This window comes from Lutjanus erythropterus, chromosome 19, assembly GCF_056507025.1.
Source record: "Lutjanus erythropterus isolate fLutEry1 chromosome 19, fLutEry1.hap2, whole genome shotgun sequence".
Taxonomy (NCBI): domain Eukaryota; kingdom Metazoa; phylum Chordata; class Actinopteri; order Lutjaniformes; family Lutjanidae; genus Lutjanus; species Lutjanus erythropterus.
The window spans coordinates 13,503,885-13,521,265 of record NC_139335.1 but is presented as its reverse complement, the minus strand read 5'-3'; the positions used below and the strand labels follow the sequence as shown (position 1 = coordinate 13,521,265).

The following is a 17,381-nucleotide window of genomic DNA, read 5'->3' as shown; positions in this document are numbered from 1 at the left end:
TGAATAAATCTCTGTTTTGTTCACTTGTCAATTAATCTGTCGATCATTTTCTCGTTTAATCAGTTAATTAATCCTGTCACAGCGTTGTCAGTTGAAAAATACACACGTTCTCCACGTTTGAAACTTTTTTGATCATCAGTCAGTCTGTTGATCATTTTTTCCGTTAATCAGTTAGTGGTAAAATGGTGAAAAATATTAATCACTGTTTCCCAAAATCCAAGATGATGTCCTCAAATATCTTGTTTTGTCCACAACTGTGCAAATCTGTTCACCATCTGTTGCCTGGAGTTCTCAGTTTTTCCAAGATGCACAGTTATTTGTAAAAAGGGGATAATACCCAAGCAAGAAAAACTCACTTAAGTGTTGATTACAGAATAGCAAATAAACAGTAAAACAGTTAACTGTCACAAGCTCAAAGAAGCAAATTGTACATGTACACTTACAAAGCAGTGATGGAAGAATTGTCTAGTCATTAAACTTAATTTTTTAAGCATCCTGTCACAGTGACGACACTTTAATGTATTTCTACGTACCAGTCTTTTATCAAATCACTTATACTCTCCAATCAGTACTTTGTCTTTGTCTCTGCAGTGCTTTGCTGATCACAACTGTGTTTGACAGAAATGTCAACTGCCGCAGAGCCGCCTCAGTAAGTTTTTTTTGGTCAACAACCTACAATTGCTTAACTAAGAGATATACAGTTACATGACAGAAGTTCATTTTTCTGTCTCATTTTGTCCCAGGCTGCCTTCCAGGAGAATGTCGGCAGACAGGTTTGTGACCTCAGATTTGACTACATGTGTATGATGACTAACAGAATTACTGTGATTTGAAGCTTATTTGCTGCCAAATATCCAGCTCTTGCTCAAACTTGCCTTGTTAGTGAACGCTTTTGAAGCAAAGAATAGCCTTCCAGTACAGCCACAGGGCATCAGCAAGCATTTGATTTGCCAGTGGAGCAATAAATCGCTCTTAAAATCTTAGTGCATAAGTTGAATTTGGAAACACATGACTTATTTCCCATCTCAGATTCATCTTCTCAGTGTCGAATAACATGTTTACACAATGAACTGAAAATGTCTCAGCTCTTTGTTGCTTGTTGGTGTCTCAATAGGGGACATTTCCTCATGGCATCGACATCTTAACTGCAGCAGACTACCATGCTGTTGGGAATCTCAACAACTGCTACCTGAACATTAGGTAAGAAACAGTGTATTAAACAAATTGGTTGTTCTTAAGAACATGCTCTTATTAGCATTACATGACAACTAAATTGTCTTAGTCACGAAATCATCCTGTAAAGCTGCACTTAGCACTGTAGACTTGTTACAGCGGCCTAAACAAAATCAGGTATCGACCTCCACATGGACACAGCACAGATTTTAGTTACATTTTCATGTCACTTGTAGTCATGAGGTAGGAAACTCCTGGCCACCTGGTAAATGAAAATATATGCTGGTCAAAAGAGTGTAGAGTGCAGACATCATGATGTGGTTACATAACAAGTACAAACAAATACAGGTAAATTAATTAGTTAATTCTCTAAATCTGGTGTTTATCCTACACCCCATAACATGCAGCTATATACAGTACCAGTCAAAAGTTTGGACTCACTACTCATTCAGTGTTTTTTCTTCATTTTTATAAGAAATTATTCAGATTATAACAACATTGTGCAAAGCAAAAAGTGGCTACTTTGAATAATCTCGACATCAAAGAGCAAAAAATGTTTGCACACTTGTAGAGTCTTGTCTTGTTGACAGGTGTATAGGAGAAGATCATGAATCAGTTAAAAGGAAAATGACTCTTGCACGCTGTCATCTGTACTTGGAAGCAAAGATTTAATAACACCAATGTCATTAAGTCTTTGATTCCAAGTGCAGAAGACAGGTTGTGACAATCTTTTTGCTTATTAAGAATCTAAAAAAAAAATGAAGAAAAAACATTGAATGAGAAGATGTGTCCAAACTTTTGACTGCTACTGTATGTCAGTTTCTTATGTTGCTATAAATGTGCAGTCGGTTTTATCCATTTGTTATTCCTAGCTGTTATAACCTGAATTTAAAGCTTAATCAGTGACGGGGGCTGCAGATTGGTTTCAGCTACACTACATGGCCAAATGTCAGTGGACACCTGGCCATCACACCTGTATGAGCTCGCTGGACTTCCCTTAAGGCCGTTTGTGAGGCCAGGCGCTGATGTTGGTCTTGCTCACAGTCAGTGTTGTAATTCCTCCCAGAGGTTTTCAGTGGGGTTGAGGTGAAGGCTCTGTGCACTTCCTCCACACCAAACTGGTCTAACCAACTTTTTATGATCATTGCTTTAAGTAAGTAAGGGCCTTCTCTAAAATCCTAACAAGCACCGTGTTTTATGGCCTATTCTAATTTCTGAATGTTTGTCTATGTAGATTTAAATATGGATATGTGCTGGGCTTTATGTACCTGTTCGCAGTGGGTGTGGTGGAAACACCTGAACTCAACAGTTATCCCCTGCCAGGCGTGAGACTCAAGGGGATGTGTGTGAGTGTGTGCGCGCGTTTGTCCACAGCTAATCTTAAATCCTACTGGAATGGTCAGCCTAATTTTTTTTGTACACATTTATAACTGTATACTAAATGATTGCTGTGGACCACAGGTGTGTCTGGAGGCTTTATGTTTTCAGGTCATCCCATTTATATGACTTGCTATATCTCAGACTGGCACAAATGACCACTTGGACTCAAGGATGAACTGGTCAGATTTTGGTTATCAGAGGTCAAGGTCATGGTGACCTCACTTAACTCAAGAACTCATATGCTAACTATGACAAAATTACACCTGACAGGATAATAGAATGAGGTGATGATATTTTATATTCAAAGGTCAGCTTCACTTCAAAATCGTAATGTTCAGCTCTCTTTCAGTCCTCTGTATTTCTCTGTAAAATATAGTCCCTACAGCATGTTCCTCAGTGGAAAATATTTGCAGGAAAAACACCTTTGTTCATGCACATCTTGCGTGTAAGGAGGAATTAAATGCATCAAAACCGACAAAAAGAAGAACTCCAACCCTTTCAAGAATTGTCCCCCCTATGGCAGAAATATGTCACCGCCAGCTGAGCAAACATTCAAGCAGTGAAAAAGAAAGATGCTAGCCTCAGGGTATGACTGACAGCAGAACTGCACATAACAAGGAAAATAGATTTTTCTCCACTTTTGAATGGTTATAGTGTTCATTTTCTGTTTAGATTCTAAACTAAAGCTTCCTTTTTTTGTTCTCAAAGTGTCTACATAGCTAGTGTCCCAGAGTACACCAAAGCCATGATAGATCATTTGGTTGAGTTGAAGATCAATCACTGGGATGGGTGAGTTCTTGTATTGCTCAGTCCTCGCAAATGCCATTAAATATGAGACTGTATGTGTAGTAGTTCTGAATTCAGCTCTTAAACACAATAATATATTGCTTACATGTGTTTTGCAGTGTGATCCGAGAGCTCGCCACTAAAGCGCTCCACAACCTGACGCCTCAAGCACCTGATTATATGGCAACAACAGGTAAACAATGTAACCTTACCTGTTAGCCAAGCAATGGAGAAAGTAAATTGCTCATAAGAGGTGGCTTTTGGAAGCCGACTGAAACCCTTAATTATCGGTCATGAGTAGACATAACATGCTCTTTCTTCCTTGTGGGTTTCAGTTTTGCCACAGCTGTTGTCCATGGCAGTGGGTATTGACCTCCACGGTCGCCATGGAGCCATCCTGGCATGTGGAGAGATCACGCATGCTCTGTACAAACTGGGCCTCCAGACCAACAGGTAGTCTTTCAGTACTCAATCAGTCTGATCATTGACAAAAAGAAAGAAATTTCTAATAACGAATCCAGTTTCAGTGGTAACAGGTCAACCCTTGAGCAGTTATTAATTCTGTTCTTCTCAGTCTCAGAGCCTGTTGTACTAACGTGTCTTAGGGGATCAGATCACAAATTAGACAGCTTTTAAGTATGTCAGTTCAGCAGTGTTGTGCATGAATATACTAAAAGAGCACCGTTTATTGAGCCCCAGACTCCATTGAAAAATCGCACTAAATTTTGAGTTATTGAATCAGGAGAGATGTTACAGACTTTGTTGCACACTGTCTATGACAAGTTTTTCTTCTTATAAATTCGGCACACGTTATACATGAAGTTAAATAAATGCAAAAAATTAGGTTGTTTCTTTCCTTGTTAAAACACATTGTGTTGCTTAGAAGAGCAGACATGGGAGACGCTCTGTGGCTCTCTGTCAATTATGCATTTCTTTGTGATCTGTGATCCTGATCATATTTAAGTTGGGAAGCAGGCAGGAATGGACATTCAACTAATAAAATATCCCGAGTATTTATTTGCATACACAGCGGGAAGGTTCCTTTATCTCTCTTTTTTCTCTTTAGTCTCATGTGTTGTCTGTCTATATTTGTCCTACAGGACTGTGGTGGACATAATTTCCCCAGAATGCGTGGACGCATTAAAAAACATTCACCAGATGGTAGGTGTACCTCATGGAGCCAATCCAAAAAAAAATGTTTTCGACTGAATAAACTGTTCAAAATGTCTTCTGTTGCTGATGTGTTCATTTGATGACTTACTTTCAGCTACGTGACAGAAAACAGTACAGGTAGGCAGAAAGAGCCTGTTTATATTTCTCATGAACAGTATGGTAAAAAACAAAATTAACTAAATAATGTGTTGTTGCTTCATATCAGAATTGTGCTTTTTTTGTAGGGGTTTTGTTGGAGAGTTAATGAGGCCAGCAAGTAAGTATAAAATAATCAAAAACAAAACAAAACATGGCTTTCACAAAGCAGTTTATTGGTTTTAATGATTTGCTGCATGATGTACAGCCAATGCTCTTTTCTCACAATCTTTTCCTTTTTTTCCGCAGTGTGCGGTCTTATAGAAATGTTGGCCTTGTCCAAAATGCCTTTTAAGAATGACCCTATAATCAGTAAGTTAATTTTTTTAAACGGTTGTTATCACACTTTTAAATGTTTCCATTTCACGCAACATCATATTTGAATGTCTCCTATGTTGTGACACTTTGTTTCAGCTGACTGGCAGTGGCTTATTGACGACACCATAAAGACTCTTGGCGTTAAGGAGGGCATTATGGTAAACTTTGTGTTCCATCAGTTCAAAAGTACAAAAATAAAGTTGTTTTATTCAGGGTTTTTCATTATCGTTTCATACACACGCAATCTCATACGCAATCTTCCTCCGCCTCCGTCTGCAGGTTGCCGCGGTAACAGCCTTGTCGGCCTTGTGTGAGGAGTACTACCAGGCTGAGCCAGGCCAGGCCGACTCAAAAATACAGGGTGAGTTGAATATTATTTTCTTGTTCTGCTAGTTACACTCTGTGTCTGAATTTGAAAGTATCCTCTGCCTGGTCTAATTGTGTGTTTTGTTCACACGTGCAGATTACCTGGTGTCTCAGTACGTCGAAGGGCTGAAGAGCGAACAGGCGCTCACTCGTTGTGGATCTGCCCTTGCCCTCGGCTGTCTGCCAACATTTATGATCCATGGCAAACTGAAGCAGGTGTGTGTGGAGGATGTGTACATTTCGAAGCCATTTTACATCTCATTGCCTCAGTATTTAAGTGTAAGGTGCTGTGTGTTTGTGTTAGATCCTGGAAGGCCTCCAGCAGATGTGCAGCGTCAGCCAGAAGGATGGCAGTTTTACGGAGGCGAGGAGAGATGCAATCAGAGCTATTGCTCAGTGAGTATCCATTTGTATTCCTATTTTATTGAACTTAAGGTTCAACTCTGAAAGTTGGAGAAAATTTTGATACACCAAAACCAACCAAACTCCACAGGCAAAATCAGAAATTTTACCGTGCAGAATATGGAAGCTGCTGGTCTGCCGCTGTCCCAGTTGGTTGAATTGTTTGCGTGATTGTTTCACTTCTGTGTTTTAAAGGATCAGTTCAGATTCACTGGAGTCAGGGGGGCTTAGGAAGAGCCAGTCATTCACCTGACTGCTCAGAAGATTTGGGCGTCTAAAAAAAATGATAGCATTTTCATATTTCATTCATTGAAACTGGCCACCACCAGTCAATTAGAGTGGTTGGTTTTTACCGAAAGACGGGGCAGGAGCATGAGGCAGGAGCAAATTGTCCCGATGGACTGCTCTCATCCATGGGAGCATCCAAGCAGCGTGTGAGTCCAGCCTGTGTCATGAAGCCCAATCTGTCTCTCGTCTGTTCTTTGTCTCGCCTGTCTGCTAGCTAAACAACATGCTTGTATAGGCAGTAATGCTAAAATAAACAGTTGACTGACTCTACCTGCTGGACCTGAATGACATGTCCTTACATTTGCTTCTGTACAACTACAAAATTCTTCTTTTTTAAAAAATTTTTTGAGTACATCACATACTGCAGGCCTGTTCAATTGCTTTTTTTTATTTTTTTAAAAAAGGACCAGATTTGAAAAAGTGATGGGAAGACAGATTATGTATACATGTACAGGAAAAACAAAGCACCATTGTAATAAGAAGTGGCCTGTTTTAATATACACAATGTTTCATTTAACACCTTTTTCTTTCAGGTTGACCTTCCTAAATTCTTTCTGCCTAAATAGCCTTAGTTAAAACTTAAAATAATAAGACCTAACCAACGAATGGGCCAGTTAGCCTATTAGTAAAATGATGATCTTCAAATAAAAAATGTAAACACCCATAAATCTGGGGATGTTAGCAGGTTATTTAGATAAAATTATATACTTTTTTCATATTTTTAAATGATCAAGGGGCCAGATTGATGTTGTTAAAGGACAGGATTTAGCCTGTGAACTGCAAATTAAATACTGTGTCTCCTCTTTTGGCCCTTTTTTTTTGATATGCATTTCTCCTCCATCCTCCATCAGAGTGTGTGTGAAGGCAGGTGTTCGTGCCCAAGGCTCCTCGGACTCCGCTCTGTGCTCGGAGAACGTGGCAGAGGTGTACGGCGCTCTGCTCGACGGCATGAACGACTACACGACGGACAGCAGAGGAGACGCCGGGGCCTGGTGAGTTAACTTCCTCGTCATTTACATCAGTAAACGCACGCACAAACACTCACATGCTGTTTTAATTTGCCTCGGGGAGTAGGAATGCTTCACCGCCTGAGGCCTCTGGTGTTTCTCTAACCCTCCACCTAAGGACATGCAGACGTGTCACACATGCCTGTCTCATTAGTAGCCCCGGGCCATGCTTACCATGAAGAATGTCACCAGGCTTGTCACTTGTCCACGCAACATGGGATGGGCTGCTTCCTTCAAGCTGGCTAGCAATCTTTTCTCTTTCCTTCATTCTTCCTCTTGAATGTGTTTTCCTCCTTGTTTATACCCGCTTATCACTCCTGTTCTCATTTTTTTTTTTTGCTCCACACTTTTCCCCTTTTTTTTAAGCTCACACCCACACAGTAACAGATCTCCCTTTCTTCTTTTTCATCTGTAACCACATAAATGTTCTTTAATTTGTCTTTGCCTAAAATGTTTGCCAATAACAAGAGTTTCACCGCTCACCTGGCCTGTGCACCTGTTTGAGGGTGTGACTTTTGAATCATGTGGAACATGTCACATAAACAAATCGCGCCCTGCAGCCATGGAGCTAATTTGATTATAAAACTGCCAAATCCAATGAAGCCGAAATACAATTTTCAAGTTGCGGCTTGTGTCTTTCTGCCAGCTTATGTTTGTGTTTACATGTGTGTATCATTTGTCATTTGTGTATTGAAGTTGTAAGGTGAGATTGTGAGTGTAATGCAGGTTACTCACGGCGTCTTAAATGTATTTAAAAAGTACTGAATATTCTCAAAATATATATACTTATTCATACATGCAGCTTATCTGCTTCCACATTTACAGTTCATAAGAATACATTTTTTTGATCAAAACTTTAAACAAGTAAATGTAAACTTCAACAACTACAACAACTTAAGTGGAAAAAAGAAGAAGAATACAAAAAAGAAACCAAAAAAAAAACAAAAACAAAGTAGGAGATAAAACAAACAGGTTGGATGCTGTACATATTCTTGCACCAGTATACATATATACATGGCTGGGAATACATATTAATTACAGGAAGTGGCATGCCGAGCACTGTCTACTGTAGGTAATACACGGACTATCAGTACCTCAAGTACTTCATTCAAACCTGGTTGAAATAATTTGAACTATCCCAATAAAAAGTCTCAAATTTTATTTGGAGAACCCTGATATAAGGTAGGTTTTAGCTCATGTCACTCAAACTTAAAGTCTTGATGCTTTGTATCTTGTGTTCAGGGTGAGAGAGGCAGCGATGAGCAGTCTGATGGAGGTGACGACGCTGGTGGCCAGCGGCGCTCCGGAGATCCTTTCGCCAGACCTGTGAGTTAGTAATCGTTTCTAGACAGCGACAGAGACTTAACATTGCGTGTATCGTCACCAGCAGGTGACTCTAAGTGTTGTAATGTCAGTTGGCGTTTATTCATTGGTTTGAGTAATCTTTGGTGTCACTTCGATGTCGCAAGGTGTGGCCACTAAGTCAATCCAACTTGGATCATGTTGGCTTTGTAATTATAATAGAGGAACAGGATCAAAAAAATGATGCAACATTTACTGTTGAAAAAGAGTCACATCACAGTGGAATCCACACCCAGTGTTGCCTTTGGGCTTATTTATATTCTAATGATTGATTTATAACATTGATTAATTCCTATTAACTGTTAGTCATCACCAGAACGTTCGCTTTTTGGATAATTCTGTGAAGTTACACCCTGCATAGATAATTTTGTATTGGATTATTGAGTTTTTTGTTTTGACCTGCCAAGGGACTACAAATGCAAATTAGTTTAAAGTTACAATCTGACTCAGTGCTCAAGTTATGTTTTTAACTGGACATGGTAGAGGGAGAGTAATTATACACCCATCATGTAGGTGCAAGGCTATCAGAAACAGTTGGAAACCCCACCCATATGAGGCTGACAGGCTGAGCGACAGCAGGTGTGGTTAACCATTCACACCGCGCAGGGTGATAAACATACAAAAACTATTAACAATTAACAATTCATTAAATTGCATCTAATTTGATGGTTGAAACTTGGTTATTATGCTTGTTAACATTTAGAGTTTTAGAATTGTTTGCAGTTTTGTTTTTGCAAAATCCATGTTAAGTCATTAAAAAAACACCTGTTTTATACTTGCACACTGGTGACCTTATTGAGTTGTACAGCAAAATAAACCAATTGTCCCCACATGAGGATGTCATTTTTGTTTTCAAAAACTACTTCCTGTTCAAATACAATGCTTAGTTTTTATGCTTACCAAGTTCTGCTAATCCCAAATAGCTAGGAGAATTTTAAAATGCATATCGAACAAAAGGTCAGGTCTCAGGAACTTACATTTCTGTCTTTAAACCATACATGATCCCTTTTAGATTAAAGAAATAAATAACCCTAAACCTACAGGTTCATTGACAAATGTAACCTGTACTATTTAGGAGTGAATGTTTTACTTTTCTTGCACTGTGTAGGATAATGTAGCCTGTCACATAGTTAATTGTTATTTATGTTTCTCTATTAGGGGGATTAGTTGCAGACTGAAAACTACTCTCTATTTAAGACAACCTCTCTTTGTCACAGACAGTTAGTCTAACTTGCAGTATTATATTTATTTGCAACATTCAGATACTAGACTGTCATCAGGCAGTGTGCAGGAGTTTACTTGCAACTTTTTGTACTATGTGTAATAAAATGACAGCCCTTATCTGTATTCTCTTTATTCTGTGTGCAGGGTGAAATGTGTGATGTGCTGTCTGGCCCAGCAGGCTGCAGAGAAGATCGACCGCTACAGAGCTCACGCTGGCAACATCTTCCTGCACCTCCTCCACAGCACAGAGCCTGCAGTGCCTCACATCCCCCACAGAGAGGAGCTGTTGAACATTTTCCCTGTGTGAGTCACTCTTGCCCTCAACTTAAAAGCTCTTACAGCCGCAGTGATATTCATCTGACAGTTTTGGCAAATAAACATAAAATATGGAAGTTTTGTGATTTTTTTGATGATCTGTGACTCAGCTTGTTGTGTCTTTCAGTGAGACCACAACCAGTCTGAACTGGAATGCCCCATCCCAGGCTTTCCAGTATATCACCCAGCTGCTGAGACTATCCCAGTATCAGTGCCACACCCTGCTGGGCCTCACCGTGTCTGTGGGAGGGATCACAGAGTCCACGGTAGGTCAAACGTGATGGGAGGAAGAGAACGTCGTCAGATCAGATCAGAGCAAACTGACGTACAGACGGGCAACAAATTTAAAGAAAAATAAATACAGGCACTTAATACAGGACACAGGGGTTATTAAATATTTTGAGTATTAATTTCATGCTATAGATTATACAGTCAAAAGATCTTTTTGGGCCTGATTTTTAGACCAAATGATGAAATGTGTTTTGAGAGAACAATTTTCCATCCTTCCAGTCGCTCTCTTCATAGCATCCTGGCATCTCATGGTGAACTCACACTTTATTAAGACACCTACTGTTTTTCCTTTCATTTGTCACCCACTTGTATGTTGTAAAATGTCACTCTCACCTTCGTTGTTTTACATTTCAAGGCCATAAACAAGACAAAAAATAATGATGAATAGGACAGATTATATTCTTATCTTCCCATTCAATATTATCAGGATACTCTCAGGATTTGATCTATGTTGCAATTCTACAAGTATTGTGATTAGATGTTATGATTTATTGTTGTTAACACCAGACCATGGAAAAAAGTTGAATCATACACTTGTAGAGACGGCACATCATGAGATCAAGAGTCATATTTCCAAGAGCAAAGCACATCACATGCCAGTTAGTCAGTTTTTTTAAGTTTCCAAGCAAATGAATAAAATTTGCAAACAGGGACTCAGTAAAACTCAAAGCAACTACAACAAATACAACGAGCAAACGACAGCCAGTAAAATCAAAGCAAATAAAATGTATAAAACCAGTGAAAGGCAGTTAATAAAAGTCAAGTAAAATCAAGAAAGGCTCTCAAATTAAAAGTAGGTTTTAAGAAGAAATTAAATAGAAGTCACTGATTCTGCTGACCTGATTTCATCAGCGCTATACTGGTTTTAAAAATGTCAATTAAAAGTAAAGTGAGCTGCTATATTTAGCTGTTACTGCTCATCCAGATATTACCATGAGAAAATAAGAATAAGGCCCGATTAACCATTGGGGGCCCATCTGCTGCTTCTTTTTTCTGTTCTTTCGGGGTGTTTTTTTGTTTGTTTTTTTTGGGATGGTGGTAAATTATGCTGCCAGTCATGAGTTGGCAAAGTCAGCTCTTAGTTGGAGGAGTTTAGGCCAACAGGGGGAGCCGTGTGTCTTAAATAGTCCACTCAGTCATCTGCACTGTATCTCCTCCCTCTCTCAAGGTTTCTGCAGGTTCTTAAAAGTCTAAAATTTAATCATCTTTTTTTAGACCTTAAAATGTCTTGAATGTGATTTTTACTGGTCTTAAAATTTTAATTTTGACGTTATTTTAACACTGAACTTAATTAAGTCTTGCTTTTAGATGTGCTTTGGGGGAAAAAAATGCATCAGTCACACTGTAACAACTGCAAAACGAAACCAGCACTGCACCAGTAAACACTAATACAAACTGCACATGTACCTTTTTGACATGAAATAGATGTTAGATCACAAATTACAGCGGTCTTAACTTGTTGAACCCTGCAGAAACCCTGCTCTCTCCAGATCGCCTGACTTTGAATGATTTCTTAAAATCACAAATATCAGGTTGTGTTACTTCGACTCATCTCCACCCTTGTCCCCTGTTGCAACACCGTGACCTCCACCTGAGGTCGAAGCATTGATCCAGAGTCCTCCAGAACGAATTGATCTGACCGCTCCCTCGTGGTACTGACAAGCGAGAATTTCCCTTCAGCTGAACCTTGTCTGCTACTTTCCACTCCTGACCCCTGGCACACATCACACTGGAGGCTCGGCTGGGGCCCCGAACTGGGGTTGATCTAGTTCTCCCCCCTCCTCCTCCTCCAGTATGATCCAACCTGTTCAAACCAATCATTCAAAAGGTCCGGCCCACAAAAATTTGCGATGGTTATTTTTAACTTTTAATGTATGTTGATATAATAAAAGAAAAATAAGTTTAAAGCCTGTAATAGCATCAGCGAGGTCAGTAAAGTTGAGCTCATCTGCCAGTGGGGCCTGTAAATGTATTCCCTCAGAGACGATCTGGCTCTCGTCTTGCTTTTACCTCCAGATACATCCTCAAAAAACAGGAGGGACTGATATGTTTATACAGGGTTGCATGCAGGAAAGTGAGCCAATACTACATCGATGCATGGGCCAAGATTGCCATTCTCACACTACAGGCACATATTCACACAGGCCAGAGGGGGACGGAGCATCCACTAACTTTCCAGGAACTGCTGTGAAGGCCAGCCTCAATGCACAGAGACCAGACTGAGAAAAATAACTCTGTACCAGCAAGTGTTTTTACATTTCACGCAGTATTTATTCGGTAATTTGAGTATTAAATGCTTAAAATAACCTTTAACCAGTGAAGCACGAAAAATATAAACACAAGTTAATCTGTTTTTAAAGTTGAGATAAGGAAATCAGACACCAGGTTTCCATGTAACTTTGTTTATCTCTATTTCAGCGTGTTGCTATGTTGTGTTGCTATGTTGAAAATGTCAACGGTTGACACTTTCTTTCCTGTAGTCTGATGATATCATCAATTTCACTGTTTTTCTTTCCACGGGCCCCCAGGTTCACACAATCAAGTTTTCTTTCTTTTATTAGTCATATAACGTAAACAGATCTCCTTACCTCACTTTGCAACTAATAACACAACATTTTTTCCACTACGAATTTTAACACTTTGTTTTTACACATTAATTATGAAAAAAAATAAATTTTAAGGTTTGTTCGATGTATTGTTTTTGCTATAATGAATATTGTCTTATGACATTATAAGCAAAACATTCCACAGATTTTTGTTCTGAATCTGCAGATTCTTTTCGAGCCTGGTGATCCCATCATGAATTATGACAAGAGATATTCAAAGCTTCATTTGGAAACGTTACCTCACTGAGTTTGAGTGTGTGTGTGTGTGTGTGTTTAAGTCCTAACCTTCAGGCTTCTCTCTGCTGCTTACATTCAGGCACATTTTTCCTCACGGTCATTGTTTGACTATCTGAGAGGCATCCAGGATGATGATGCAGCTCTGACACAGTTTGGAGACACGTTGCTGATCATCTTCAGAGACAATCTCCGAAATGACAGGTACACACACAAATACCCTTTTGTTCCCCCCTTGACCTCGCTAGATGTTTAAAGCTGTAGTCCATCCCTTTGACACAGAAAAGTCATTCAAATGAGAAACTCATCTAACTGGAGTTTGCCAGCATAAATACACCTGATATCACAGTCGTAATGATCATTTTCATTATTCATTAATCTTTTGATCACTTTCTGCATTAACTAATTAGTTGTTTGGTTTATAAAATGTCAGAAAAAAGTCTTGTTTTGTCCGCAACCCAAAGATATTCAGTTTACAGTCTGAGAGGAGTAAAGACACCAGAAAATATTCACATTTAAAAAGCCGAAATGAGAGAACTTGGACATTTCTTAATGACTGAACCCGATTAATTGATTATCAAAATTGTTGGCAATTAATTTAGTAACCAGTTAATCCTTGCCACTCTAATTTTTACTGTATGTAGTATTTGTGTTGTGAAACATGCTGCAACAACATTGTAGTTGCCAGTTTCATTCAGTTCATAAGTTTTTTTATTTGCTTTTTTAACAGTACACCATGACAAAAACTGAATCACTCACTTCTAGAGACTGTAACATAATTTGTGTTTCCAAAAGCAATGCACACAACATGTCAGTCAGTCTGAGTTCTTCCTGAGTTTTATTTCATTAACATTACTGCTATACTGCCTATGAAAGTTTTTGAATAAACTTTAGCTGTGCCTGCTCATCAACAGAGCCCCTGAAAATATATTTCACATATGAAATTGAACTTGAAAAATGTCCTTTCAAAACCCAAGACAACTTGGAAAAGATGTTGATTTCTGTCAGGGCGTCAATGACAATTCCCATTATATGTTAGCATCAAGCTAACAGACTAAGTGCTAGTTATTTGTATATATATAAAACATCAATTCAGCAACTCAGATTGATTCAGTAATAAGTATCATGATTCTTTTTATGTATTCATTTTGTCAGAATAGTTTTAACATTCATAGCATGATTTATCCTCTAAGTGACTAAGTGTTTTCTTTTTCCTAGGGTGTCTATTCCTTTTCTCAAGATGCTCAATCAGATGTTTGCTAACAGCTGCTTTGAAATCTTCACCACACAAGAGAAGTGAGTGTTGTGACAGTTTTGTTAAAACACTGTGGATATCTGAGGGTGCTAAAGTTTTTCTCTCTTTGTTTGCTAAGTCATCAGTTCTGTGTGGAGCTTTTGACTCTTTGCAAAGAGTTCAAGAAGACCAAAGATATTTCCAAGCTGCGCGCCTGTATAGCTGTGTAAGTCTTCATCTCATTGACAAATACACACATTATGTATACGGGACTAAGGCAGAAAACAACATTCATGCTGACTGTGATGCTCGGTGTTTCCCAGCTTCTGTGGGCTGATCCAGTTCCAGGGCGATGTGAGGAAGAAGGTCTTGTCCCAGCTGTTGATGCTACTCTGCCATCCCTTCCCTGTGGTGAGTTCACAAGGCACGAATCAGTCTTGTTTGTCTTCTTACATTTCTTTGGTTAACAACAGCTGCAATAGAAAAAAATACTGTGCCTCTCTCGCAACTGTAGATCAGAAAGACCACGGCCAGCCAGATGTACGAGATGCTGCTGACCTATGATGATGTCATAGAGCCAGAGGTGTTGGATGATGCCATGACCCTGCTCAGTGATACTAACTGGTCAGTGGTCACATTGGATGCAGTTGTTAAATCGTCTCTTATTGTTAAATTTTGGTATGTGTGTGACACGCTGTCTCTTTTGCTGGATTTTCCTTCCAGGGAGAGTGACCTTGCCACAGTACGGACCCACAGGAATCAGCTTTGTGATTGGCTGGGAGTCCCCAGGCCGCAGGTGGTTGCCAAGGTAACAAACTGATATGAGTGAGACTTGATAGAATTTATGTAGGCAGATACAAACAGCAGTCATTGTATGTTTTATGACCCTGTTGCATTGCTGACCACTTTCTTTCATCTTCAGAACACTGTCCAGGCGTCCTGATCACCCGAGGCTGCGAGGAACAGCTGCACATGATGCACTTGGATGTCGTGCTGTAAGACTTGAGACTGGACCATGACTGCTGCTCCTCTGAAGCTGCCCGGTACCTGTTGGTCCGTCCACCTGATAAAAAAACAAACACAAGAAATTAATTACAGTCTGACATTTTTACATGACAATAAATGGATGAAACCATCAGTTATTCCCTCTGTTTTGTTATTATTACCACAAAGATCAACTCAAAACTCATATGTCAGAGATGGGCAGTTTAATTTATCAGTCAATATCTGATAAGATATTTTCTGCTAAGGCAAGCTTACTGAACAACAGTAAAACAGAAGAAAAGCGCAAATAGCAGACATGTTCTAGAATTGACAAATATTAATATGGTTTACTGCCAGTTACTCCCAGAACGACCAGTGGAGAGTCCTGGCAGAGACATAGAGGCATATCAGACTGTTACATACTGTCACAGAAGTCATATCTCAGTAAACGTGTGGTTAACATTGTGAAATAATCACAGTTGGTTTGCTTTGGGCACCAAAACAATTTGGTTAGGGTCAGACTACTTTAAATGTGATAATATCAGTTTACATGGAATGTATTTTTGTATTTTCATATTACTGGTATTTTAATTAAACACATTTCACATACCAGTATTCTGTATTTTTACTTAAATACATTCATGAGCAAGTATTTGTAACAAGATACTTTTTGATGTGTTTGTGCGCCCTGACGTGTGTATAAAGCTTTCATTGTAGTTTCCTGTGTATAACGCCTTTCTTACATCTCCCCTTCAGGTCACGGTTCAGTAGAGCTGTTTACTTGTAATCTGTACCTGGAACAACATACATGGGTGAAACTGAAACTATAGTGTGCGTACACTCCAGGGAAATGGTTGCCATTTAGCTGTTTTGGCACAAACTGTGGAATGTCACTGGGGGCCTGCTTCCCCTTGGGTCCCATGCAGACCTACTTTTTCTGCATCAGTGGAGGTGCCAGGGACTGGAGGCGTCCCAGGCCTGATAGCGGAGCCTTCCTGGTTGCCTGTGGAACAGAGCCTGTTGTGTCACCGTTGGTCCAGACTTTCTCATTAGAGTCTGATAGTGGCGGCATTGTCTCAGCCAGCTTCCCGTCTCACAGTGACAAAGATACAACTGCTGCATTACTGTAGAATGAGGTGGTTTCTGAGTGTTTATCATGCATCACAGTATATTGCATTACATTTTTCTGTAATATGATTAATTGAACTAAGTATATCCTTTCCCATGGAAACTGGAGGGTATTTGGACCCTCATAAAACTGGAAAGAAAATGCTTGTTATTTTTATCCCAACTGTTTGGCTTTCTGTATTTCAGCAGCTCTTTTAATTGTGTGTGTGTGCTGCCAAATCATTAGTAACATCTGGTCATTATTGCCTGGTTAATCTTTTACAGTCAACAATCATGAAGCCATTGACTGTTATTCCAAACAAAATGGATCTTCACTAATTTGTGGTTTTACTCCAGTTTTCAACTTTCCAATCACCTGTTTTAAAGTGGATCACAAAGGCCCCTTTTACACTGGACAAAACACTCATTAACGCTTTCAAACATCTGGCTGTTGTCTCCAATGGGAAAAGGTACACGCAGCATTCATTCGCAGGTCAAATGACCCTGCAGTAGTCATGGGTATTTGCTCTGTTCTGAACGGCAGTGATGTTAAGATGAGACATGGATGGAGGAAATAAAGCCTTCTTGCCTCCATTGGTAACTTCTGCAACTCTTTTGCTCCTTTTTCATACACATGTGCTCCTATTAGCTGAAAGCAAACATCAAAGAGTCAAATAAAGCAGATACCCTGAAAGTACAAACAGTGACTCAGGAGAGAAATTAACCTTAAAACCACAGAGATTCAGTTAGAAGCTACAAAAGTACTGAGAGCTGACCACACAGACACACATCTTTCTGCTTTCATGCACATGCATGAGTTGTCTACTGGAAAAGGTAAAAGGGTCAGTTGCCTATTTTTTGCGAGTTTTGTATCAGTGTTTTTTTACACCCCTAGTTCTATGTTTGTTGTAAGATTTTGTTAATCCTCATATTCCTTCATTTGTTAAGAGCAATTGCACATCTAGATTAATAACGACAATTATGTACTTTAGATAT

At 39.4% G+C, this 17,381-nt stretch overlaps 1 protein-coding gene across 1 annotated transcript in view; it reads left to right on the top strand.

Annotated features, from left to right (window-relative positions):
* Positions 1–15,432, top strand: part of tbcd (tubulin folding cofactor D) — a 38,038-nt gene extending 22,606 nt beyond the window's left edge. The window contains exons 15-39 of the mRNA XM_084744959.1: positions 592–649; positions 744–773; positions 1,115–1,200; positions 3,262–3,342; positions 3,459–3,532; positions 3,675–3,792; positions 4,440–4,500; positions 4,607–4,629; positions 4,737–4,768; positions 4,897–4,959; positions 5,062–5,123; positions 5,245–5,326; positions 5,429–5,547; positions 5,636–5,727; positions 6,873–7,013; positions 8,271–8,354; positions 9,759–9,917; positions 10,057–10,195; positions 13,143–13,264; positions 14,279–14,356; positions 14,434–14,520; positions 14,618–14,705; positions 14,809–14,918; positions 15,018–15,102; positions 15,217–15,432. Of these exons, the coding sequence (XP_084601085.1) occupies positions 592–649; positions 744–773; positions 1,115–1,200; positions 3,262–3,342; positions 3,459–3,532; positions 3,675–3,792; positions 4,440–4,500; positions 4,607–4,629; positions 4,737–4,768; positions 4,897–4,959; positions 5,062–5,123; positions 5,245–5,326; positions 5,429–5,547; positions 5,636–5,727; positions 6,873–7,013; positions 8,271–8,354; positions 9,759–9,917; positions 10,057–10,195; positions 13,143–13,264; positions 14,279–14,356; positions 14,434–14,520; positions 14,618–14,705; positions 14,809–14,918; positions 15,018–15,102; positions 15,217–15,237 (2,095 nt within the window). The 3' untranslated portion in view covers positions 15,238–15,432. The remainder of the gene's footprint in view (positions 1–591; positions 650–743; positions 774–1,114; positions 1,201–3,261; positions 3,343–3,458; positions 3,533–3,674; positions 3,793–4,439; positions 4,501–4,606; positions 4,630–4,736; positions 4,769–4,896; positions 4,960–5,061; positions 5,124–5,244; positions 5,327–5,428; positions 5,548–5,635; positions 5,728–6,872; positions 7,014–8,270; positions 8,355–9,758; positions 9,918–10,056; positions 10,196–13,142; positions 13,265–14,278; positions 14,357–14,433; positions 14,521–14,617; positions 14,706–14,808; positions 14,919–15,017; positions 15,103–15,216) is intronic.
* The last annotated feature ends 1,949 nt before the right edge of the window (positions 15,433–17,381 follow it).